The 26,982-nt window shown below is 45.5% G+C and overlaps 1 protein-coding gene across 1 annotated transcript in view; it reads right to left on the reverse strand.

The window, feature by feature from the left end:
* Positions 1 to 2,749: 2,749 nt before the first annotated feature.
* Positions 2,750 to 26,982, reverse strand: part of stk32a (serine/threonine kinase 32A) — a 40,410-nt gene continuing 16,177 nt past the window's right edge. The window contains exons 3-10 of the mRNA XM_076274942.1: positions 25,753 to 25,790; positions 21,123 to 21,212; positions 20,212 to 20,315; positions 18,619 to 18,735; positions 18,074 to 18,199; positions 14,270 to 14,398; positions 5,237 to 5,301; positions 2,750 to 2,873 (exon numbers count right to left, since the gene is read on the reverse strand). Coding sequence (XP_076131057.1) covers positions 2,750 to 2,873; positions 5,237 to 5,301; positions 14,270 to 14,398; positions 18,074 to 18,199; positions 18,619 to 18,735; positions 20,212 to 20,315; positions 21,123 to 21,212; positions 25,753 to 25,790 — 793 coding nt within the window. The remainder of the gene's footprint in view (positions 2,874 to 5,236; positions 5,302 to 14,269; positions 14,399 to 18,073; positions 18,200 to 18,618; positions 18,736 to 20,211; positions 20,316 to 21,122; positions 21,213 to 25,752; positions 25,791 to 26,982) is intronic.

The following is a 26,982-nucleotide window of genomic DNA, read 5'->3' on the forward strand; positions in this document are numbered from 1 at the left end:
ACTGAAGTTAGCTCTAAATATCTACGTTTGCCGATTATGCTAACCGTTAGCATCTCTATGGGATTTCTCATATACATTAGCCATAAGCTAACGCATTAGTTTCTATTCTGTAACTTGAAATGCTAGCCTACGTGATTGCTCTAAAACAAAACATAGAAGGAAATAACTGAGATGTAGGCTACTCTGTTGGTCTGCTCTTAGTTTTACAGTGAATCTTATGTAAAGGTTTGAAAGGAACTTTAGCTTCAGACTTTCTCTTGGGAAACTGTTAGGCCTATTCATCTTTAATGTAGCTGGCTAGACCATGTCATTGCCACACACACAAGTGGGGGCAGAATTGGAAATGTCATTGAGTGACAATAATGCATTGGTTGATTTGGTTAAAAAGTCACAGGTTAGGTTATTGGTTATTATTGTAATGATGCTATTCATAAATAATGAGCTGTAAAGTAACTCAGACTTTAACAAAAACACATTTTTAAAGGATATCGACTAATTATCGTTATTGTCAAAATCACAAAAAATATCGAGATATTATTTTTTGTCCATATCGCCCACCCCTAATGGGAACACCTAATGGGGACACCTCAACAGGGATGGGAACACCTCAACAGAACAGGGATGGGAACACCTCAACAGGAGTGGGTACACATCAAAATGACAGGGATGGGGACACATCAACAGGACAGGGATGGGGACACCTCAACAGGGATGGGATGGGAACACCTCAACAGGAGTGGGGACACCTCAACAGGAGTGGGAACACCTCAACAAGAGTGGGGACACCTCAACAGGAGTGGGTACACATCAACATGACAGGGATGGGGACACATCAACAGGACAGGGATGGGGACACCTCAACAGGGATGGGATGGGAACACCTCAACAGGAGTGGGGACACCTCAACAGGAGTGGGAACACCTCAACAAGAGTGGGGACACCTCAACAGGAGTGGGAACACCTCAACAGGACAGGGATGGGTACACCTCAACAGGAGTGGGAACACCTCAACAAGAGTGGGGACACCTCAACAGGGATGGGATGGGAACACCTCAACAGGAGTGGGAACACCTCAACAAGAGTGGGGACACCTCAACAGGAGTGGGAACACCTCAACAGGACAGGGATGGGTACACCTCAATAAGACAGAGGTGGGTGGGTGGGGGATGGGGCGACATTAGCCCTCAGGATCTGCATTGTATAGAAACACAGCAGATGTAAAAGTGGGTGATACTTTACTTGAACACACCATCATAAGCAGAGCTGTACAGAGATTATAGCACAAACTTCCAGAGCTTTTTAAAGTTTACATGAATCATGTGTATCAAGAATATCAAGAATATTGAACCTCCATTGATGTGACACTCTACGTATATGGCTCTGGTCATAAGAGACATAACATTGTCATAAACACATCACAGTTGATGTCATATCCTGTTATTAGTCAGGATGACAGTTGATTTCCAATGAGTTATTTGACAGTGACTTTTAAAAATGTCATGATTGACGTCTATAGCCTATAACATGCTTATAAGCGAAAAAAGCATATTATTTTTTATTTGTTTTCACAAATAACAAAGTTTACAGTATGTGGCTGGAGAAGGAGTGTAATGCCAACCTCCGATAATGTATGCTTATGACAAGGTTGCATCAGTCTTATGAAGGGCTGGAGGTTGAGTTCAAGTGAAGTATTACCATCCACAGAGAAAGACATACCTCATCGTGTAGCGAAGACAAACACAAACATACAGCTGATGAGTGCGGAGGTCACTGAACTGTAGAGAGCGTACGTCAGCAACTTCTGTAAGGGTCTGAGGCACGTTAAGGCCCATTCGTTTGTAAATGAAATCACGTTTCTTTTACTGCGAAGACACACACGGCTCACGTGTCCTCTTCATCGTCTCCCCAGCGACCAGCTTAGACTGAACGGGAGTTAACAGAGTTCACAGACGTCCACTGCTGCACTGGCTCTTCCTCAAAAGTCTAAAGCTTTCCATCTTCCATCAAGCAATCACTGTGTCTGATGTGTATATCTGTGTGTGTGTGTGTGTGTGTGTGTGTGTGTGTGTGTATGTATGTGTCTCTGTGTGTGTGTGTGTGTGTATGTGTGTATCTGTATCTCTCTGTGTGTATGTATGTGTTTATGCACAGGCTGGATTGTCCATGGTTGTCAGGCTGCTGGGATGGGCTACTGTTTCATTTCTTCTCCAGAACACAAGAAAGGCAAGGAGAAAGGCGTTGGCATGCTGATGTGACCTGCGTTGTGTAGACAAGAACAGTCCCGCACCAGACCCGCGAACACCATGCACGTAATGTGAGGCCGGCGTGCTTGCAACGAGGCTAAAACCCAAGGGTGCTTATGTCTGTCGCTAGTGGCACATATCTTAAGGTGTCAGGGAGTGAGGCTGCACAGCACTGCACCCACTGGCTACAGAGGATCCTCGCTACCAGAGTCCAAGCTACCTCAGCTCCTGGATCGAGGAGAAGAGGAAGAAGAAAAGGGGGAATAGAAGTAAAAGACTCATTCTGCCCTAATCCAGGATTTTGCACAACACCAGTGTCCCTTCTCACGTCTGGATGTGTGTGTGTGTGTGTGTGTGTGTGTGTGTGTGTGTGTTTTGAGGGCTAAAGGAGGAGCAGGAGGGGGACTAGGAGGACAATAGGAAGGACGCTGAAGGGGAGAGATGTTCCAGACTACAGGGTGTGGCAAAGTCAGAGAGAAAACAGCTCCATCTGTTGGCCTGGAGGCCTATTCAGAAGGGCATGCTGCAGGGGCGTCAACGTTGTTGTTCTGTCCATCCTCGATGGCAGCCTTCACCTTCTCCTTCATGAGCTGCTCGTTCTCCTCAGTGTCCGTCTTGGCTCTCCTCAGCCTGTTTGGAAAGAGGTCACCCCGGAGGGAGAGAGAGAGAAAGAGAGAGAGAGAGAGTGCTTAGATTTCTGATGGCAAGCCATTTATACACTTTTGTCTGAGGCAATCTGCCAGTTCTAAAAGCTTAAAAGATGTGTAAGTAAATCTGAAAAAGGCTTAACAGGGGAGATGTGAATGCCAAATCAGTGTGGTGGGAAAGTGGAAAAAAGAGAGGAAAAAACAATTGAAAGTCAATTGGGAGGCAATGCATTTTATTTACTTGGATCCATTTCAAAGTGTGTGTGCCTTAGCTAGGCCACACTGGGTTCCCTAAGCAACACTTGAACACTGTAGCGCTTCGGCACAGGGATTCACCGAGACGCTGGGCAATGGGAAGCTAATTTTATATTGCTAATTTCATATAGCAGTATAACACGGGAGGCTAATTTCATATTGCTAATTTCACACTGTGGAACAACATGAAAAGCTCATTTAATTTCACATGGCAGGATAACATGGGATGCTAATTTCACATGGTAGCACAACACGGGTTGCTAATTTTATATTGCTAATTTCACAGTGGCAGTCACATGAAAAGCTCATTTAATTTTACATGGCAGGATAACATAGATATATACACTAGATGTCGCCTTGACTACTGCTGTTCATTGGAACGAATGCGTCAATCGAGACGCCATCTTGCCGCAGTGATCCACTCCTCTATAATGCATTAGCGTCAATCTGGGCAAAGATCTAGCGAAAATAAAATCACCATAAATCGTCAAAATCTCAAGCAATTATCTAGTTTTTTGGGTTGTTCCAACTGACAGGCATGTATTTATGGTTGAGTCTAGAGAAAACTAAGCTTAAGACGATAATAAAGATACATTTTACCCGTCTAGCCCCATAGACTCCCATTAATTCTGCACTAGCTAGCGGCGGCCCCTAGAGGAACAATGAGTAAACTGCAACCAGGTTCGATACAATGAAAGTAAACAGGCTCTTCATAGACAGGCTCTGGTTGAGGCCACATACCCCTCGTCTCGTTTACTCATGTAAGTTGTAATCTCACCAGAAGTTGCTGTAGATCTGTAGAACATTTACCTCTGCTACTACATAGGCTACGCCAGTCGTTACTTTTAAAATTATGGGTCAGTGCCATGGGCAAACGAGATGTAGCTGAATTCACAAATGACAAAGCCATGAGAAAGGTGATTTTCTTACGTTTCAACAACAAAGAAGCCGATCTGCCATCATTGTGAGAAGTTCCCAAATTTGTCGCTAATCGCTAAAAAGGTTTTCTATCGCTGGGGATGGCCAAACGTCGCTAAATAGGTAATGCTGACAATACAGAACTAGTTTAGCGCTTCAGATCCCTGTTCCAAGATGGCGGCGGTGTTGACGCATGCTGAGAAGCAGAAGGCGACATCTAGTGTATATATCTATGGCAGGATAACATGGGATGCTAATTTCACATGGTAGCACAACACGGGTTGCTAATTAGAGGGGATCCATCCCCTCTATTGAAATCCGGGGACTTCTTCTTCTTATTATTTTACCTTTTTGTGCGCGCTATTCAGCCCAAACCGCTTAACGTACAAATTTGGTTGAAACACTGTTCCGTAGATCTTCCAAGGCTTTACCGTCCTATCCGTTTTTCATTTTTGAGAAGTTTATACTTTTTGAGATATTTGTAATTAAAAGTGTATTTTTCCCCCATAGACTTGAATGGGGGCTGTGATGTCATAATAGAGCCAGCTGCGCTCGTTAAGTAGTTCTCAGAGCAGTTCCCAGGCTAATCAGAACACTGGCACAGGTGTCACCTGTGAGGACTCCAACTGTCTCAGCTTCTAAGCATACAATCTAGCTCTACCTGAACTACACATCCTGTTAAAGTGTTTCCTGTGTGTCAAAATAAAAGTCCCAGCCATATCTCATGCATTCAGCATTATATCTCCAGAACGGCTTGAATGCTTCAAATTTGGTACGAGTGTTTTTATGGACTCAAAGATGAAGTGAGTTGATGTTGGAGGTTGAAGGTCAAATGTCAAGGTCAAAAACACCTTGAGTGTTATATCTCAAGAATGCCATGTCACACAAGATTCAAATTTGGTTACTCCAAAAGCACCTTTGCAGGTATCACAATTACCCTACCAACCAGCTAGCATCAAGCTTAACAGCCCCACCAACACTCTAACCAGCAGATTGCATCCCCTCGTGTAATTCCTCGGAATTGCATTTCTAGTTTTATATTGCTAATTTCACATGGCAGTCACATGGGAAGCTAATTTAATTTCATATGGTAGTGCAACACGGGATGCTAATTGCACATGGCAGTACAGCATGGGAAGCTAATTTCACTGGGCATGCTAAAAGGCCACTCACTTCTCTCTGTTGAAGATGATGAAGTCCCTCTCAACGTTATCCAGACGCTGCTGGAGCTGACCATTCTGTGGAATGAAAAGGACACATATGTGTGAGTGGACACTCAAACACACACACACACACACACACACACACACACACACACACACACACACACACACACACACACACACGCACACACACAATAAAGACAAACCACAGACTTATGGACAATGCAGATGAATCTATTCAGCCAATGACATTAGATGCAAGATGACAATTGACTCCTTAAATTCAACTACAGTCTATAGTAGTTCACAAGTCAGGACATGCACCACAATGATGGAAAAAAAATAGCCAGTGACAAAGACTGTGTGTGTGTGCGTGTGTGTATTTGTTCTCCAAGTGACAGGAGCAAGACACCCTGACCTCTCCTGAGACCTGTGCTGAACACTTACACCATAAACACACCTGCCCACGCAACCAGGCAGCATCCAAAGTCACTCACACACACACACACACACACACACACACACACACACACACACACACACACACACACACACACACACACACACACACACACAAACACACACACCGTTCCTCCTCACTCTTCATCCCTGACCCTGAGTCCCACCCTGGGCCACATCCGGGCCAGACGCAGACCAAACTCTAGCCTCCATAACTCCTCCAGCCCCTGACCTTCAGCCCCTGAGCAGCAGGAAGAGGACAGCAGAGGAGAGGGGGGCTGACGGCCCCAAACTGGGCATCAGACGTCTTCCTTCTCCTACAGAGGTGAGGAGAGTAGAGCACCTGCGCTCCTGTCAGTCAGGCAGACGAGGGGGAGGGGGGGGGGGGGGGACGACAGACGAGAGGGCAGATGGGGAGCAGGTAGGGGAAGGGGCAGGTGCAGCGCCCAGCAGGGTGGCTCAGTTGCTGGCACACACCCAGCTAGAGGGGCAGGGAGAGAGGGAGTGGGGATGGAGGGGTAGTAGAGCTGCAGACTTTGAGGGCTGGATAAATACAGAGAGATGGAGGGAGAGTGAGGGAGAGAGAAAGTGATGTGATGAACTAGACATTTCGAGGGGAGGGCAGGGGCTTGAGGACTTGAAGAAAGAGAGAGAGAGAGAGAGAGATAGAGAGATGGAGAGTCATGGGTTGAGCTAGAATTGTCCACAACATGGTGAAGGGGAGAGGGTGAACAAGCTAAAAAGCTGGAAGAGCTGGAGGAGGGAGAAAAAGAGTGTGAGAAAAAAAAGAGGGAGAGCAGGAGTGTGTGCGAAAAGAGGGAGAGAAGGAGTGTGTGCAAAAAAAAGGAGAGGACGAGTGTGAGAGAGTGTAACAAAGAAAGAAGGAGGGAGAGCAAAAAGAACTGGTCAACTAGAAATATCTGGAGGGTGATGAGAGAAGAGCTACAGAGTTATGGGTCTGGAGAGAGAGAGAGAAGAGACAGGGGAGATAGAGTGAGGGAGTTTGTAATTCTATTTTAAATCTTTAATTTCATTACTATTGATACCATTATAAGCTACATTTTATGCTTTGGCAATGTTGTGCTTACAATCTTGCCAATAAAGCTTATTCAATTGAAGAGAGAGAGAAAGAGTGAGAGAGAGAGAGAAATAAAGGAGGAGATGGAGCCCAAAGGGAGGAGGGATGGAGGGAGTGAGAGTGACATGCTGAACTGAAAACACCTTGAGGGTGATGCCTTAATCAACAAATTCCTGGAAAGCAGAGCTGTCATCCCCGATAAACGGCACTGACAGCAGAGGCCTGTGCAGGCAAGTCAGGTGAGAGTGCTGAGTCTATCTAGGTGAGTCTCCCCTCTCCTCTCCTCTGCTCTCCTCCCTTCCCCTCTCTCCTCCCCTCTCCTCTCTTCTCCCCTTCCCTCTACTCTCCTCCCCTCTTCACTCCTCTCCTCTTCTCTGTCTTTTTATAAACACCCTCAGTCATGACTTTGGGTGTCACTGTATCTGAGCATTGTGTGCCCCATTTTATGCTTACTCCATGGAGGTGTTACTTAACGCCACTCAAGGGTTACAGTGAGCTCTGCTCAACACCCACAGCTCAACGCCGCTCTCCGCAAAGAAGGAGGCTGTGGAGAACTGCTTCCACTCACAAAGGATAGAACTAGACACTAACAACCATATGCATACGTACATACAGTACTGTACTGTATATATATATATATATATATATATATATATATATATATATATATATATATATATAGGCTTAAATGGAAACAGAGGCTGGTTAAGTGCATTATGTGGGAGAGGTACAGAATGGGAGAGGTGGAATAAGATTAGCAGACAGAGAGAGAGAGAGAGAGAGGACAGCGAGAAAAAGACAGACAGAGAGAGTTGGAGGGAGAAAGAGAGTGGTATAGACAGACAGACAAAGTGGCCCAGAGGGAGAGAGAAAGACAGATACAGATGGAGAGAGAGAAAGAGACAGAGAGAGAGAGAGAACAAACGAGTAGAAATGGAGGTTAGACAGTGGAGGGTTAGCTGCAGGGACATGCCTGTTTATTTTGTTCTCCCAGCAAGAGTTCAATTAACTGAGATTTAATTGAGCTAATTCCTCTGTCCATTACGGGTTCAATAGCAGACAAGCCTCACAGACGCAGAGGGAGAGCAGGAGAAAGGGAGAGTGGGAGGGAGGGAGGGAGGGAGGAGGAGAGGTGAGGGAGGAGGAAAGGAGAAGGAGAAGACCCAGACAAATTAGTCAGGCATTAGTCAGGCATTGACAGTGGGATGAGGAGGAGGAGAGAGATAGAGGGAGAGACAGAGACAGAGATAGAAAGAGAGAGAAGAGAGAAGCAGAGTACAGAAATAGTGTGAAGGAGAGAGACAAAAAGCATGAGCACGTGAGTGAAGGAGAAAAGTCCAGTAGAAATCCGAGGGAGGATGAATAGAGGGAAAAAAGCAAAGCAAAGCAAGAAGAAGAAAAGAAGCCACTTTAATGCTTGAGGGTTAGTAATTGATAAAAAGAAAGGGCAAGAGAGATGAGAGAGTGTGTATGTGTGAGAGAGAGAAAGAGAGAGTAAAAGTCTGTGAAGAGAAGAGCTTGAAAGGCAGTAAGATGGGGGTGTGTGGGGTTTTGGTGAAGGCGAGTGGGGCTTTGATAATGATTCCCAAGCAGACATAGCCAGACATTACTGCAGCGCTGTTCATACAAAATTGAGCGGCGCTTATTTAAAAAGTGGAGCACGTAGCCAACATCCTCTCTCTATGCACGGCAGTGGAAAGACCTTAGCAAAGCATGCCACAAGTGTATTAAGCTAATATATCGACCAACTTTTCTCTCTCTCGCTCATTCTCACTCTTTCCCTCTCTTTCTCTCTCATTTTCACCATTTCCCTCTCTCTCTCTCCCTCTGTCTCATTAAGGGTGGGTCAATGAGTATGGTTAAGTGATGGAGGACTGTGGTAATTCCAGCTTTAGTAATAAAGGCTACAGGGCAGAGTAGGTTACAAATGACCAACTACAGAAGTGGGACACCCCTTCCTCAGTCTTCCCTCAAGGATAAATGTCCCCCCCCCCCCAAAAGCAGTTAAGGACACTGCAGGCTCATAATATGAGATTACAGTAATAGGCAAATACCACTCAGGCGTATCCAAACATTCCTAAATTTAGAGGCACCTTTGAGACCTGAAATAATATCTGGGTTCCTCAGAACAAGTACACCTAAAGGACAATTGTCTGGCTGCATTCAACATGATATAGGCTAGTCTGGGTATATTACTGTAGTTTGATGATTACTGCTGCTATTGTGAAACGTTACATTAGTTAAACAGTTCAGTATCAAAGCAGATTGTGAAAATATGAAGATTTGCCTCTGTTTGACTATTACATGACAATGTATATGACAATAACAACATGCTTAGCTAATTTATGTAATCTGAGCTTGCATTGAGTTGAGCAGAAAGCACACATTTCATCCAAGAGAATATGGAGAGAATACGGTAGAAATTGCAGTCAGAAAACTTACATTTAGCTAAATTTCAATGTCACTGCTTCTCCAAAATTCTCAATGTAGTTGAAACGTACCTCATAATAATAATAATAATAAAAAAATCTATATCAACATGAAAACCTGAAGTAAGAAGTTTGAAAAAGAGCTGTGATCTGTACAGTATACTGTAGCCTACTATCTAGTGAGGAGAAGAGAAGAAAGGACACAACTGCTGCTGACATTAAACAAAGATGATAATTGCAGACAGCAGCAGACTCTGGCTCCGATCTGGGCCAGCTGTGGCCCAGGTCCGGGCGTGTTCTGGAGCCCGTCTGTGCGTGGGCAGGTAGAGGGGCGGGGGGGGGAGACAGGAAACTGAGCGGAGATGAGAGAAGCCTTTAACACAAGCAGTCACAACACATCACAATCACACCGCCTCCCCCAAAATAGAGCGCGGCATGGTGGCCGCTGGAGGGAGGCTGGAGAGAGTGAGAGACGAGGGGAATTATAAATAGATGGGAATATCAAAGTGTGTCTGTGGGAAAGTTAATATTTATTATGTCCCTGTATAGGCTACTCCACATGGAGTAGCTCAGATGGTCCTGACGACTCCGTTTCTCTGTTGTGTCCAAATGACTCTCACATGGCCCTGTCCTGTCTAACTCGTGCACTTTCCATAGCCACTGTGGGGAAATGGCTTTTTGGAGCTCCTGCTAATGGGAAATAATTCTTTGAACCGGGAGCGCTGATGCACTGATGCTCTGCCAGGTCGTTTTTTCTTCAGCCAGCTGCCAACATTCCTCCTGCATCAGGCCTTTTACTGACTGAGACATCACCCAAACCTTTAGATAGCTTTCCCACTGATTGTGCAGACACACACACACACACACACACACACACACACACACACACACAGACACACACACGCATGCACACGCACACACACACCAGTCCAGACATTGCTGATTTGTGGAATGTTTGCTAGAAAAAAAGTGCATGTCCAAACATTCGCTCTGTCTCTCCTCTCCTCTGCTCTGCTCTCCTCTCTCCCTGTTCGTGCCAAAAAACATACTCACAAGCAGACCATTTCTAGCTGACGCCGGAGCACAATTCATCTCCGAGATGTGAGGGAAACGCATGCCTGGCTATTCAGCGGGACGCTTTTACTTTCACCACACGAACTGAGTGCATGGCCGATGACAGACTGGCCCATCAGGACTGAGTCAGTGACACACACACACACACACACACATAGACACACACACACACACACACACATAGACACACACACACACACACATATTCACACACACTCTTGACTACTGATCGTTTTCCATTTACACTATGGCAAGAGCAATGAGTCAGGAAATGATAGATAAATACCAACGCATCCGTCTGTGCAGAAATCACAGGGGAACTCTTTTTAAATGGCTGAAGGAGAGGACTGTAGCATGTGTGTGTGTGTGTCAGAGTTTCCGCTAGAAAAAAATGGTGCCGGTCAAAGTGACCGGCAGAGGTTTCGTTTTCCGGACATTTTTATGATATGCCGGTCAAATATCCTATTATCCCTTCTTAATTAGTCAAATTGAGGAAAACTGGAGACAGGCTATGTAGCTTAAAGAATGATATAATCAGGCTGTATAGAATGCACCATGTTCATTAGACTAACTTAAACATGCCTAACAAGATCTAGCCAGTATCTTTTAATGGACAGCAAGAGTCCGCTTCGTTCGTTGTTTTAAAAAGGCTACGTTGTTTGTTGCTGCTACCCACGTTATCTCCAGTGGTGACTGTTAGTGCTGCCACTAACGACTAATTTTCTAACGACTAATCTTTCGACTAATTTTTCGATTAGTCGACTAATCTAAACGACTATTTTTTTTAAAAATCAAGTGTTTGTTATTTTGTTTTGTCCGTTTTATTTTGAACTCAACTAAAGGGAAAACGTAAAATATATACTGTATCACCCTACTTGTGTTAGTTTGTAAGTAAACTGTTCAAAAACATTCTGTATTAATAAAAAACACCCATTTAAAATGCTACCTTCAGATCTAATGTCAGACCTTTGATAGACTTTATTTGTATGCCAGTGTTGCCATGGACATAGACAACTTCTTTGACCTGTGGCCTGGTCATGGCAGACTTTGGGGTCATAGGGCCCACCTACATGAACCCATCTCCCATCAAATTATCATTATATCACATCACAATTATTATTGTTATGCTATATTGCTATACATGCACTTCAAAGCAGCCAGTGTTTAAAGTGCTAACATTGTTTACAAAAAGTTTGTGAAAACATACACATCAGAGGACTGCTTTACTAATGTAAAATATAATTACAATAGTTCCATTGCTTTTGCCTGGTTGCATGATAAAGACTTCTCAAAACAGCAATTATATGGGTGTCATCGTTTTGGGATGTTTCCCTCATGCAAGCATCATACACTGGTAGGCAAATGGAAAGAATATTGACATATTTAATTATGCCACAAGCTTTTGTCCACGTTATTCAAATTTGACTATACAATAGGCCTACTCTAGATAGTGTAATAGTCTGTGCTCTGTTTTTATGGAAGTTGCACAAATCCACATTGTTCTATTAAATGTAGTTTCATAATTAAATAGCCTTCCAACAGGTTGAATTGGAGCTTTGCTACCAACGTTATCAAGTGGTTTCAGTTTCTATCGCGCATTGAATGAACGCTAATACCACAATTTAATTGTATGCCTCTATGTTTGATGACACAAAATTAGCAAGTATTTCCTACTGATTGCAGAAACGTTTGTTTTCTTTTTCTGTCGGTCCGCGGTTCCTTGATCAATTGCGCAGCAAATTATCAGACGAAGCCCCGGGAATAATTTCTCTCCGCGGCTCCGGACCAGCAGTGTCCACGTTACGGCCGGTGCTGGTCCGCACGGCCCATAGTTCGAGAAACGCTGGACTTTGAAAGGCGACAGTAGTTGAGGACTTTGCAAATGAGCAACATCAGCATGTTCAAAACAAATAGGCTACAGGCACTTTGCGCGTCTTACCACATAGGTTACCTCACTTTATCAGTTGGCTTGAACGCTAAAAAAAATATGAGTCGTGACTTATTGACCATGGGAAATTACGCGCACCTTGATTGTTAATATCACGGGCGGCGGCATGTTCGTTTTAACGTTTTTTTTTTTTTTTGTATAAATGAATTACAGTAATGACACGCCGTTGCGTTGTCAACGTGAGACACTCTTCACTTCATTTATTTCAATTTCCACAATACTACTGTATATTAGTCAGAGTCTGGACTAGCGTAACCTACTAGCTCCCCCCACTTAGCTCTGCCTAATAATGAATTTCGCTGAAAGCAGGCAGGCACGCAGTGTGCATAGCTGGGTTTAAAACATGACTGCCAAAGTCTTAGTAGCCTGTTTAACATCCAAAGACAGTCATTGTACTTAAGAGTTAATAACATAGAGTTAATATAACAGTGAGCCGTTTGAGACGAAAAATAAATAGGTGGTCAATAGCAAAACGACTCTTCGACTAAAAAAATGGCCGTAGACTAATTTTCATGGTCGATTAGGTCGACTAAGTCGACTAATCGCGGCAGCACTAGTGACTGTTTAACTTACACAGATGCGCACACACAAGAATGAGCGCTCACACCACTACCCCCTAATGCTATGCCTCTTTATTTGATAACAATAAATTAAGAAATGTTTCCTATTCTGGGAAATGTTTAGTTTCTTCTTCTTTCGGCCGCGGTTAAATGATACCGTTTAATTGTGCCAGAAATTATCCGCGGACCAGTAATCGCCTAGTCGAGGAGGCCCTAACCCTGCAGATCACAGACAGAGAACGCATAGGCCTACTGTAGGCTATGCTTTGGGTAAAGAACACTTTGCATGTCCAGTGTACACGGAGAATGACAGTGTCTTGGAGCGGCCGCACCCACCGCAACTCCACTTCCAATGTCACTGATTCCGACAGATACGCCCAACACTTCTGCTTTTTATCTGGTGGTGGTGGAGTTGACCGGACATCTGAGGCTTCAGACGTTACCAATTTATCATCATCCATCGCGTCTGGCCTCTGAAAAAACGTTTAAGGCTAGTCTGCCTGGGCCTGGCCATGTTTGAACCGCCTCACTCATTTGTTCTTTGTTTAACATGGACGTTTTAAGCGTGCGCTTCCTATTTGAAATGCAGCATAGGCTATGCGTGTTGTTTAATAGCTTACTTTCCAAACGATAGAGCCTGTTCATTTAAAAACATAGCCTGAGGACTTATAGGCTAATATAGTCTTACATATTAAGGCTTATTCTCAAATTCAGATTGCGTTAGGGGACGGGATTATTAGCCAATTTCAATCGGACAATTTGACCGGAGAGATTTAATTTTGTCGGACATTTCATTTCTTTTCCGGCCAATGTCCGGTAATTACCGGACAACGGAAACCTTGGTGTGTGTGTGTGTGTGTGTGTGTGTGTGTGTGTGTAGTGGAAGAATGTATTCCTGTTCGTCCCAGGCTTTACTTCACTGAGTGAAGTCTCTGGACTATACATCTCTCTCTCTCAAGAGCAGAGTTTTGAAGTGCAGATGAGTGGGGATGGCACCACTAGAACAACATGCCAAGGCAACAACACAGCACCAACACAATATGGCTTCAGTCACAGCTCTACTCTCCTGGGCAGCACCAGGAGAGACACCAGACAACAGCCACAGGAAATGGACCTGGCCCTGATCCACACCATGAGCTGATACCTGAACAAGACACACCACGACTGCAGATCTTACCAATTCTAAGATGATCTATTCCCATCTTTCCCACTTAGGCACTTGACTTGACTTTAATTTACTTTACTTTGCCTTATTTATGATACTACTTTCAGAATTCCTCTCACACTTCTCCTGTAAAATGTCTGAAGGCCGTTGGAAATGTTTTTTTTGTTGGAAATGTTTTTTTGTGGAAATGTTTTTATTTTCAGGATTTCTCTCACATTTTCGGCAACAGTGGAGAGCAAACCCTGAGGGCTGTTGACTTGGCCCACAAGGCAAACATATAGTACATGTGACCAAAGTGTCCGCTCTGCAATGTTGGACGGCATGCCTGACCTGTGGTGACCCATCGGAGCCGTTGTCCCTGGTCTTCCTGGCCAGTCTCTTCTTCTTCTTGTGCAGTGGTTTGGACTCCAGAATCATCTCCTCCAGCTCAAACGTGGGGTCACAGTTCAAACGCCGTCTCTGTGGGAGAAGCACAGTGTACTGTTTACAAGTGCAGTATGGGAAGGTTGAGACGTGTGTGTTATGGTCCATTATACTTGTGTTTGTTACTGTTGAAACATTTCACATTAACGTCCACACTCCACATACGTAGAAGCTTAAGTTTAAAGGAACACGCCACCCAATGTCAGTAGTAATATACTGTATGTTCTTACCTTAACTTTCACGAGTTGAGTCATACCTCTCCCGTGTCGGTACGTGCACTCAAACACTCTGGTGCGCGGCACGAATGTGTTAGCATGTTGCTATGCTAGCGGGTTCAGACATAGCCAGACGTAGAAGTAATCAAAAACATCCACGTTTTCCCCGACTTAAATACAGTTGTACGAGTAGTTGATAAAAATGTCTACGGTCACACAACTTGAAACGTGGCGATTTTCCAATCGAATAAACAGGAGAACTACAATGTGTGGCGCAATAGCACTTGGGAGTACTTTGACCTAGCGTAGTAATATTAATTAACACCTACTTGTAGATCCTATCCACCACAGAGTTTAGAATCCATGCTTGATCGACCCCTCAGCCTCCCCCTCCCCTCTGAGCGAGAGAGAGGCACACACACTAGAGATGCGCTGATGGGCTATTATTTCAACCATAACTGCATAGCAAAACTTATCATCCATCAGCACCAAAGTTTTTTGACCAATTTTCAAAACCGCACCCGCCCACCATCCGCTGGTTGTTTTAATGTATATGGGTGATGCAACGCTGCTGACGTGAGGCTAGAAAGCTCTTGTGGTTCTAGAAAGACTGATCCAATGCAGCAAATATACTAAAAGGCTAAAGTCCTACATTGGCTATGTTGTAGCCTATTCCCAGAATATCAGCAGCAAACTCAGTCTCTGTCTCGCAAAACAGTCTCCAAATAAAACGCACATCGGCATTCTGCCAGCTTGTGCCAATATATTGTCCAAAATGCTTGATTGCATTGCATTCTCCACATTTTTAGCTAAATTATCATGTACCACATTAGCATTTTTGTTCAGTGAATCTTTTGTAAATTGCTTTACAATTACCGTCAGGCCTATAGGCCTATTGCCTGGCTTGCCTCAGCTTCAGTCACGTCCTTTTACAATTTTATCATTGTAATAAAAAACGCAATTTGCCACATAATTTCAACATGCTGCTGGCCTACTAATAAATGCCTATTGTACTTTATTTTTTGCAAAAAGAAAGAAATCCTTGATAAAATAAGTCATTCACATTATAGGCTACGCACTGTCATGTCAGGGTGACACTATGACAAGCCTGTTCTGAAGACTCCCATTAATTTTGACTGCACGGGAAGAGAGCGCGTCTTTTTCAGACAGCGCAATTCATTTTATAGGCTACCAGCAGGCCGATTGGACAAACTATGGCGCCTCGATATTAAAGAAACGCCGACTCCATTCCTTCTGAAAGTCCACCGCACAACAGTGCAACGTGCATGTTCACATTTTTAGTAAAAACCGCCAAAGTTGCTTGCTTGCCTTACACATCTCAAGTTATCTGACTATTTTTCTTACCTTCTTTTTCCGCTGTGGATGTTATTGAGTTTGTAGAAGTTTTAGCTCTTACGTTCTGAACATCTCGCACTGCCATCGCCCGATGTCATTTCTGAGTCATATCACTCTCTGTCTCTGTCATCTCTTTAATTGCCTATTCCCTGAATGATAGGCTACAATTACTATGTGTTTTATATATAGGCTAATATCGAAACTGTTTAGGGAGGTGAATGTGTGTAAACATCTGTAGATGACTCAGAAATCACATCAGAAGATAAGGAGTGTATAGTGGCAAGAGGCAAGCCGAAGGCTGCTGACAAGGGCCCGACGCTATTGTAAAGCAATTTACAAAAGATTTACTGAACAAAAAAACTGTTTTGAGAGACAGAGACTGAGTTTGCTGCTGATATTCTGGGGATAGGCTACAACATAGCCAATGTAGGACTTTAGCCTTTTAATATATTTGCTGCATTGGATCAGTCTTTCTAGAACCACAAGAGCTTTAGCCTTACGTCAGCAGCGCCGCATCACCCATATACATTAAAACAACCAGCGGATGGTGGGCGGGTGCGGTTTTGAAAATTGGTCAAAAAACTTTGGTGCTGATGGATGGCTGATGGATGATAAGTTTTGCTATGCAGTTATGGTTGAAATAATAGCCCTTCAGTGCATCTCTAGTGTGTGTGCCTCTCTCTCGCTCAGAGGGGAGGGGGAGGCTGAGGGGTCGATCCAGCATGGATTCTAAACTCTGTGGTGGATAGGATCTACAATTAGGTGTCAATTAATATTACTACGCTAGGTCAAAGTACTCCCAAGTGCTATTGCGCCACACATTGTAGTTCTCCTGTTTATTCGCTTGGAAAATTGCCACGTTTCATGTTGTGTGACCGTAGACATTTTTATCAACTACTTGTGCAACTGTATTTAAGTCGGGAAAACGTGGATGTTTTTGATTACTTCTACGTCTGGCTACATCTGAGCCCGCTAGCATAGCAACCTGCTAACACATTCACGCCGCGCACCAGAGCGTTTGAGTGCACGTACCGACACGGGAGAGGTATGACTCAACTCGTGAAAGTTAAGGTAAGAACATATATTACTACTGACATTGGGTGGCCTGTTCCTTTAAAGAACACATTCACACTGAACTTTTGCAAATGAAACCTGAGAAAATTGAAATCAATTTCCTCTGGCACAAAACTGACTTTCTCTGGCAGCCTTAACCTTGAGTTTGAGCAACATGTAAAGAAGGATATGTCCACAGATTTAAGACTTCACTTCTCCATAGAAACCCACTGCCTGTCGGGGGCCCTGGAGGGTCTCCGGTGGGTGATTAGCGTGAGGGTGTGAACTCCCAGACGGATCCCGCTGATTAATTATGCACCTGGTACTCTGGGTCATTTTATAGTTGCTCCGGTGATCCCATCCAGCTCCAATTAGCAGCATTAGCTATGCCAATTAGAATCACTGGTCGGAGGATATTCAAATCACCAGCGCTGATGATGACTGACATGACATGGTCACTAAAGCATCCTCGCAAGAAACAGCAGTCTCTTTTTTCCCCTTAAACTTTGTCACTAAAGCATCCTCGCAAGAAACAGCAGTCTCTTTTTCCCCCTTAAACTTTGTCAATTTATTTTCTGGTGCTGGTAGATTTGTGCATCCTCTGGGACGTGGCAAAGGACAGTGCAAGCAGACTTTGTGCAGGCAGGAGGCCGTATGTTGCCCATGACAGCTTATTTGTCTGTGGTTTCCACTCTAAATGCGAGGCGCTTAGGAGCCTCTGGTGGGAGTGTGTGCTCCCCTCCTTGCAGTAATGCATGTCTGAAAAGGTTAAAGCCTTCAATAACGCTTGCATGGACTGTATAGGCTAGCAGGAGCTGGCTGCCCACATGGTGGGTGGGATTCAAGCTGGCCAGAGGGAGGTCTGTCTCCCGGAGAACGAGGGAGGGGGGGGGGGGGGTTTAGATACCAGTGTGTGTCTGTTGTGTGTGTGTACTGTATATTTGCATGTGTGTGCATTTGTGTGACAGAGAGTGGTGTTAGTGTGGCAGAAAATGTTTGCATGTGTTTGCATATGTGTTGGAGTGTTTGTGTGTGTGTGTGTGTGTGTTTGTGTGTGTGTGTGTGTGACAGTGGCAGGGTCACTTGCATTGGGGATGAACGCGGGGGAAATCTGTTTGCTCAGGACAGCGTCCCAGTTGACGTCGGCGAGGTAGTCCATTTCCTGAAGCTCAGAGAGGCTGGACATCCGCTTGGCCGCGTCAATACATATTAGCTGAGGAGGGAAAGAGGAGAGACAGTCCTCAGTCCTCACTCTAAGGCACACACACAGACACACACACACGCACAGACAGACAGACACACACACACACACATAAACACAACGCACAATGGTGTTTTAAGCCCCCAACGTTGTCTTCCAGGCAGCTCTGCATGGAAGGCACTAGGGTTAGGCAAGGGTTAGTGTTAGGTGCCTTGAAGTCGACGGTCGCAACGCTGCCTTGAAGTCGACGGTCGCAACGCTGCCTTGAAGTCGACGGTGGGGGCTTAAAACACACACACACACACACACACGCACAAGCAAACACACACCGACCCCCAAGATGTGCTATGCTCCTTTCTGTCTGTGTAGAGTTTATATTAAACTCCAGCTTTTGCCCCCCTAAGCTGTAACTCTAGCCAGAGGTGCTGCACCTTTCTGAACAGAGACTTCATCTCTGTGGACCAGGCTGCGGGGTAGCTTGGGTGAACCTTGTGGAACGTCTGCATGATCTCATTGGCCGGGGTGCAGGAGCGCATCACGTAGGGTCTCTGCGAAAAGGAAACAGATTTAGCATAACGTGAACTCCTCTGTGGCTGTTCGGTTCATGTTTAATAACATACTTCATCATTTAAATACCTCATGCGCTGATTAAAATCTGTTTCTTCTCTTTAAACCCTATTACATTGTCTCATTAACATTTAATCTAAATTAAAATGAAATAATAGGCAGGGAAATATTCATCTACAATGTCTTGCCCAGCCAACTTCAAATGGTTTCAGATCGAGTGCAATCTAAAGCCAATTAAAAGCATATTTATGACTGCACATGGCTTGAAAGCATCAAACTACAGTTCTGCGGTTCTGTGGTTCTAGGCTCCGGTTCCGTGGTCCTCAGCTCCAGGATGCTGGTGGTTGTGACAGAGTGTGTGTGTGATGGATGAGGTCCTGTCCCAGGCCAGCAGAGAGGCGGGGCAGGGCACTGATGCCACTGATGCGGCACCACAGGGCCATGGAGGGGGGGGGGCAGGGGTGGAGGCACCCTCCCGGAATAACTGGGCCACTCAGGGGAAAGCACCTAAACGCTTCCACCTCTAGCCACCACTCTTAGCACAGGGCACAGAAACTCAGAGAGGAGGCCCAAGATAATACACGCTGGGTGTCCAAGAATGTCATGATAAATAAACTGTAATCAATCGGATTAAATCGGATTAAAAATTGGGATATAATTTGGATACTGGATGCCTGGAAAACCATCTAGTAACTTTGCGTCCAGCAATATTATCATGAAATTTGAACTGCCGTGCAATATTCAGATATTGCATTTCCAGACACCATTCCAGAATAACTGGGTCAACTCCAAAAACACCTGAATGCTCACACCTCTTGGGTCCCCTCATAGCCCACAGGATGTGATTTCACTCTATACAGGAAGTGAGGTTGCTCAGTGCTGGAAGTGAGCCACATGAGTTTAACGTCTGTGACATAGTGAAGTACAACTTGAGGCACAACACTAAAGTGCAACTACACCATACTTGCTAATAGCGGGTACACCAGAGTGTGTGTGTGTGTGTGTGTGTGTGGAGGACATTCAAAGCAATTTCCAGGCAGGTTGCCCATATCTGTCAATGCTTCATGCTTGCCTTAAGAGTCAAACCGTGCCAAAATTCTACTCTCTCATTTCAGCAAACAGGAGACGTCCAAGATTATCTGTTTTTCTTCTCAGGGGAAACTCCTTCTGAGCGTGAGGCCAGATAGCTAAAGCAATCTGAAAAGAAATGTCCCCCAACCAATGTCCTGCCATCCCTGAAGGATGTGAGTGATGAGCAGCCATGTTGAGTCAGTCTATTGAAAAGTCCCTCCTCCATCATCTCCATATGGTCAAATCAATGTGTTGGTTAGTCCAAGCTAAGATTAAATATCTGTGTGTGTGTGTGTGTGTGTGTGTGTGTGTGTGTATGTGTATGTGTATGTGTATGTGTATGTGTGTGTGTGTGTGTGTGTGTGTGTGTGTGTGTTTATCACTACCTGTCCTCTGAGAAGCTCATAGGCCGTGATCCCCAGTGACCACCAGTCCACTGCAAACGAGTATCCCGGATGGGTCCCCTCAAAAGGCTGAAAGAGCTCTGGGGCTACACACACACACACACACACACACAAACACACACAAAAACATCCCAGAGATGAACCATGAAACACACCAAATTACACCACACTATTATATTACATTGAACTATACATACACAGAGTTGATTGGAACAATTCATAAGAAAATCAGGGAAGATGAGTTTTAAAATATTTAAAAGGAAACACCTAGATGTGTGCAAAGAAAGCAAAATACAAAACAATACGATTTCTTAATATAAAAAGATTGTTCTTTTCAAATATTTAGTTTACATCTACTCCATTTGCATTATGGGAAAGCAAAACAAAAACGTCTGAAACGTCTGCGTGGTGTGTTAACTGAATTTCAGGGACCCCTTCTGTTACACATCTCAACTTCATTTCCATTTTCATTCGTTTGTTAGTTAAAAAAGAAAGGCAACAACAACAACAACAATAACAACAGCCCAAATAAACGAAAACAAAAGCACAGGAGCATTGGCACTGTTCCTCGCGTCTGCTCCCTCACGGGCGCTTCTCTCAGCCTGTCGCTGTCACTTAGGCGGCCCATCAGTCTGAGCCACTAATCACATTGAGCCACACACATATGTTTCCGGGGTCAATTTACCCCGTATCCCAGCCTGTCCCTGACTCGATTACACAACATCCCATCCCCTCCCAGCCGAAGAAGCATCAATCTAACACAAACACAACACAGCAGTGAGCATGACTGGGCCTCCCTGGAGAATAATGACGAGAGAGGGGCCAGACTGGGTCCTGGAAAGATATTGAACTCATCCATATAAACAGTGACTAATGTTGAAAATAGCATCTACCCATGTATGGCTTGGTTCCGGCAATAGAACAGGCTTTAAGGTCCTCTTTCACCACAGCGGCGATGTTGAAGTCCGTCAAATGGACGTGACCTGTGAGGAGGGGACACGCATTGACAAAGAAATCAGCATTCACTTTGACAAACATTAGATTACACGTCATGTCTGCCCTCTGCAATCCGTCCTCAATCCTCCAAGCACACTTATGTGTTACAGTAATGCAACAATATCTCAAGAAGTCTAATTTGAGGGTATAAGCTTGATGCACCAGTGGACTAGAGAGCACGGCAGAGTCAAGCAGGAGCACAAATGAAATCAAATCACTCTGGTGTTATAAAGTGGTGGTTGCTGTGGTGCTTTTTAATGCTGTGGGCTGTGAGGGCCCCCCTGCCCTCTCTGTGCTGAGAGCCACGTAGGGCTTTTTCCGGGAATTGCGCAGCATTGGGAACAGACCTGGCACGAACGTGGCCAAAGTCACAACATCACCTTGGGGCTCCACGGCTGATTGGCTGCAGTCACGTACACCAGAGCCAGGTTTATTAGTGGACCACCGGATGAGGGGTGGACGGAGGGAGAGAGGAAGTGGGGCGAAAAGGAAGAGAAATAGTGAAAGAGAAAGAGAGAGATGGAGAGAGAGAAAGGCAGGAAAGAGGGAGAGATGGAAAGAGAAAAAGAGAGAAATCTATAGGGAAAGCAAGGTAGAAGGCTAGTGGGAAAGATGGAGATGTCAAAGAAAGAGAGAGAGAAAAAGAGAGAGAAAGAGTGCATGTAATGGTGGAGAGAGAGTGACATCAGAGGTCTTTAGAACTAAGGTAGCGGAGCAAGGGGAGCAGGAGGAGACGAGGAGAGGAGAAATGAGGAGAGGAAAGACGAGGTGAGGAGAGATGAGGAGAGATGAGAGGAGAGATGAGAGATGAGGAGAGGAGAAATGAGGAGAGGAAAGACGAGGTGAGGAGAGATGAGAGGAGAGATGAGAGATGAGGAGAGGAGAGACAAGGTGAGGAGAGGAGAGGTGAGTAGAGATGAGGAGAGGAGAGACAAGGAGAAGAGAGACGAGAGATGAGGAGAGGAGAAGAGAGATGAGGAGAGGAGGCGAGGAGAGCAGAGGAGAGGAGAGATGAGGAGAGGAGAGGAAAGAGGAGGAGAGGAAAGACGAGGTGAGGAAAGATGAGGAGAGATGAGGAGAGGAAAGACGAGGTGAGATGAGGAGAGGAGAGACAAGGTGAGATGAGGAGAGGAGAGACAAGGTGAGGAGAGGAGAGGTGAGTAGAGATGAGGAGAGGAGAAGAGAGATGAGGAGAGACAAGGTGAGGAGAGACGAGGAGAGGAGAGACGAGGTGAGGAGAGATGAGGAGAGATGAGGAGAGATGAGGAGAGACGAGAAGAGGAGAGACAAGGAGAGGAGAGACGAGGAGAGAAGAGGAGAGACGAGGTGAGGAGAGATGACGAGAGATGACGAGAGGAGAGGAGAGATGAGGTGAGGAGAGACGAGAAGAGGAGAGGAGAGAAGAGGAGAGACAAGGAGAGGAAAGGAGAGACGAGGAGAGGAGAGGAGGCCCCTGCACCAACATCAGCAGCAGCCCTGGGAGTGTTACCTGGTTGCTGTGGTGAATGTAAAATGCTCTGGGCTTCAGACGGCCCCGTTTTATTTACACACCCAGCCTGAGGGCTGCAGATAAGAGAGAATTCAGCTGGCCTGGGAGGAGGACAGAGACATTGTCCACACGCACAGTGGACAGACGGGTGGATAGAGGGTTGCGTGGAGGGATGAGATCTCCCCGCCCTCATCTCTATCTTTCCATTCTCTCTGTTCTCTCCTACTCTTCTGGTGTCAGCCCGCTATTCTCTGTTTTGAATTTATCTATTCTCTTTGTCTATATGCCCTTCTTGTTTCTCTGTTGTTATTTCTCTCTCTCTCGCCATCCCTCGCTCTCTCTATCTCTCTGCACCTCCTCCCTCCATCTTGGGGAAGACAGATTCAGGTTGGAGGCAGCTGTCCGTGTCTGGGTGATTGTCCTGCGCTTTGGGCAACGCTGCAGGGCTGCCCGCAGTAATATGCTACTGACAGAGAAGCTAATGTGCCTCTCTTTTTTCCCCCTCTCTCCCTCTCCACCCCCACCTCTCCCTCTCTATGTCTTTTTTTTGCCATCCCAGGGGAGGGGCACACTCAGTTAACTCCGCAGAGTGGGAAATACTCCCACTGGATGAGTCAGCATGTCTTTAAGGGTCCTCTACACGCTTCAAAGGGTTAATGTGTTGGCCGTGTGTGTGTGTATGTGTGTGTGTGTCTTTAGGTTTATGTTGATGTATATGTGTGTGTGGGTATGAGTGTGTATGTCTGTGTGTGTATGCAGATGTACTGTATGTGTAGTTGTAGTGTATATCTGAGTGTACATATGTGTGTGTGTGTGTGTGTGTGTGTGTGTGTGTGTGTGTGTGTGTGTGTGTGAGTGTGAGTGTGAGTGTGAGTGTGAGTGAGTGAGAGAGAGAGAGAGAGAGAGAAAGAGAGAGAGTGTGTGTGTGCAGGTACATATGTGCATGTGTGTTTGTGTGTGTGCATTTGTTTTATTTAGATTTCGACCGTGTGTGTGTATGTATATGCACTGGCATGTCAAGGGGCGTGTGTGGAACCGATCTTTTTCACATTATCTTAACTCTCCTCACTTCTAGAACTCTCCGGAACATTAGTCAGAGGAGCGTATTCATATATCATGGTAGCAGCGGCTCTTTAACTTCACTCAGGCATTTGACAGCAGGGCCCTCCCGCATGTCGCAGAGGTCGACACTGCACAGTGGACAACTCGTCCAGGCACTGCCTCTTGTGCCTGATACAGGCTGAGCATACTAATAAGGGCAGTTTGCACTCTCCTACGCAGATATGTTAAGCGCTGGACATCCATTTTTTTTTGCAAGGATACACAGTTTTTCAGTGACACTTTACAGTGTACAATACTAGGAAGGAAGGAATGTATCAACCCTATCAGACCTACCCTATATTACCATATCAAGGTGTATCAAGAATAGCACACTTATTTCCTATATTTTAAATGCTTAAGTGCACTGCATAAGTGAGATGTCCTGTCGCTCTGACAGATCTGTGGGTAATCTCAGCCAGAATGGTCCGGTTGGTGTTGGGCCAATATTGACTATTACAATTGATTATTTGTACTGTAAAGGGAGCTATTTCCTTGCAGCTGTGGCCTTGTGATTTGATATTTGGGAAGTTAAGGCTTGAGTTTCTGAGCTACAGTGAAGCTCACTGTTGGTGCCGCATAGATAAATAGAAATAATCAAACGGAGCTGAATTATCCAAAAACAGCACTGCCACCGGCCACCACTCAAGCCTGTAGGCTTCTCCATCAGCAGCATTTCCACACAGTGGCTTGGAGGTCTGGAGAGAATCTCACCCACCCACCCACCCACCCACACACACACACACACACATGCACCCAAAGGAGCAGAGGAGACGGAGGGCAGAGAATACACACGTCCCATATGGAGCTTCCTCTCTCAAAAACAGCTATTTTACGAGGGCCCGCTCCGTTGATGCCATTGGAAATATCAGCCCAGTTGGAAGGCAAGTGTGTGTTGTGGCTTGAGGCAGAGAGACAGGCATCTACTTGACCGAGTCTGATGAAAATGAGGAGAGCACCGGCAGTACTTGTCTGGATTAAGTATATATACTCTTTTGATCCCGTGAGGGAAATTTGGTCTCTGCATTTAACCCAATCCGTGAATTAGTGAAACACACAGCACACAGTGAACACACAGCGAGGTGAAGCACACACTAATCCCGGCGCAGTGAGCTGCCTGCTACAACAGTGGCGCTCGGGGAGCAGTGAGGGGTTAGGTGCCTTGCTCAAGTGCACTTCAGCCGTGGCCCACTGGTCGGGCTCGAACCGGCAACCCTCAGGTTACAAGTCCAGAGTGCTAATCAGTGGGCCACGGCTGCCCCTCAATTCAATAGAACCCCATGCTAGGGTTCAGAGGAAAACAAGGGAGAGACAGGAAAAGAGGAGAAAAGGACAAAGAAAGAGGGGAAAGAGAGAGGGGGAGAGGGAGAGAAAGAGGAGGGGAGTGGAAGAGAGAGAGCCTACTCTGTGGCCTTGGGCTTCTGTTGCCGTGGAGAATAAAATAAAATAAAAGGATTTCTCTCAAACTTTTTTTGCTCCTCACTGAGTTTATCGTTTGCTCCTCAAGATAAACTTGACTTGATGGTGCCTGTTACCCACCGTCCCCAGCCACCTGCCGGTGGTGAGTGTGTGATTGTGTGTGTGTGTGTGTGTGTGTGTGTGTGCGTATGACAGGGGTCATAATGTTCTTCACATTATTATTCAGCATATCAAATTAAATTAGCATACTGATGAAGAATTATGCGCTGTAATTGTATGCTCAGATGGAAACGGCATTCTTTCATTGGCGCCACCTGTTCACTCCTGGCTCTAACGCGTCACAGTGGCCATACTTTACAAACACAAACTCCGCTCCAGGGAGCCGAGAGTCATGGGAGATCAAATCACTCTTTTAACCAAGGCAGGCAGTCCGAGTGGACAGCAGCACAGAGGAAAAGTCAATGCCTGCCGAGTACGGTTGAGGACACCGGGAACCTTTCAAATGCTGTGGCATCGCTTACCGTGTTCGTCCAGTAAAATGTTGTCTGGCTTGATGTCTCTGGGGAGAAGAGAGAGAAAAACACAAGAAGAAAGAACAGATTCAGCAGCGGTGTGAGCAGCGCTGCAGGCAACATCTGAGGTCCCCCATCACTATTCATTACGTTAAAAACGTAAACCAACTCAGTCTTAGGTACGGGGACACATGCTGTCAAAGTGAACACTGTCAACAGTGGATAGAATGCATGACATCCAGAGAATAAAAAAGCAAAGAGAATAAATATCCCTGAGGCGCATGCATTCATCATTGATAACAGCTCGACAGTGTTATATTTGGTCTGACAGCATAGCGCGTGGATCTATAACGCTATACTGAACTCCCTTTCTCCCGAACGCAACACGACAACGGTGTCTTAGCACGGACTATCCAGGTGTCCATGTGACTGTAATGCAACACGCTGGCTTAAGGTAATATATATTCTTGTGGGTGAGAATCAAGGTCTAGGAACATGCTCCCAGAGCATTTTCATTCAGGAGGGAGCAGTTCTCTGTGCAAACCTTCAACTCTGATCTGTGAGATCTGCCAAACTCTCTTCAAACACTGCTTCAGATCAAAGAGAGCTGAGCAACTTCAGTTCAGTATTTCAGATCTCCACCCTCTCTCCCCCAATGCATGCACGCACACGCACACACACACACACACACACACACACACACACACACACACACACACACACACACACACACACACACAGGGGAGGGGGGGGTCCGAGAGTAAAGGGTGCAGCAGGTGTGCTCGCTCCACCCTGTGTGTGTGTTAACAGGTGGACTGTGGGGGGAAACACCCAGTCCCAGTGAAGCCCAGAGCAGTGCAACATCTGTGTGCTTTAGTGGCTAAACGAGTAGTTAGGACACACACCGCCACACAGCCAGCCTAATGAGCTCCGACTGGCAATTAAAAAATATGCCCAATTAGTGTATCAAAAAGTTGGGAGAAAGAATAGAAACACACACACACACACACACACACACACACACACACACACACACAGAGGCAGTAACAGGGAAAAAACCGAGAGGAGGAGACAATTAGACATTTAGGCATCTTTATATATATATGTGTGTGTGTGTGTGTGTGTGTGTGTGTGTGTGTGTGCATACATGTGCGTGTGCTTTTACAGAGCCTGGTGTTTGGTGACTTGCGGTCGGGTGGTGGGTTAGAAAGGTCACTCTTGTTGTGTTTAATTAGCTGA

Source organism: Alosa pseudoharengus, unplaced genomic scaffold (genome assembly GCF_046254945.1).
Source record: "Alosa pseudoharengus isolate Yale_2024_CS ecotype anadromous, Long Island Sound unplaced genomic scaffold, YU_APseudo_1.1 YU_APseudo_1.1_scf_8, whole genome shotgun sequence".
NCBI lineage: Eukaryota > Metazoa > Chordata > Actinopteri > Clupeiformes > Clupeidae > Alosa > Alosa pseudoharengus.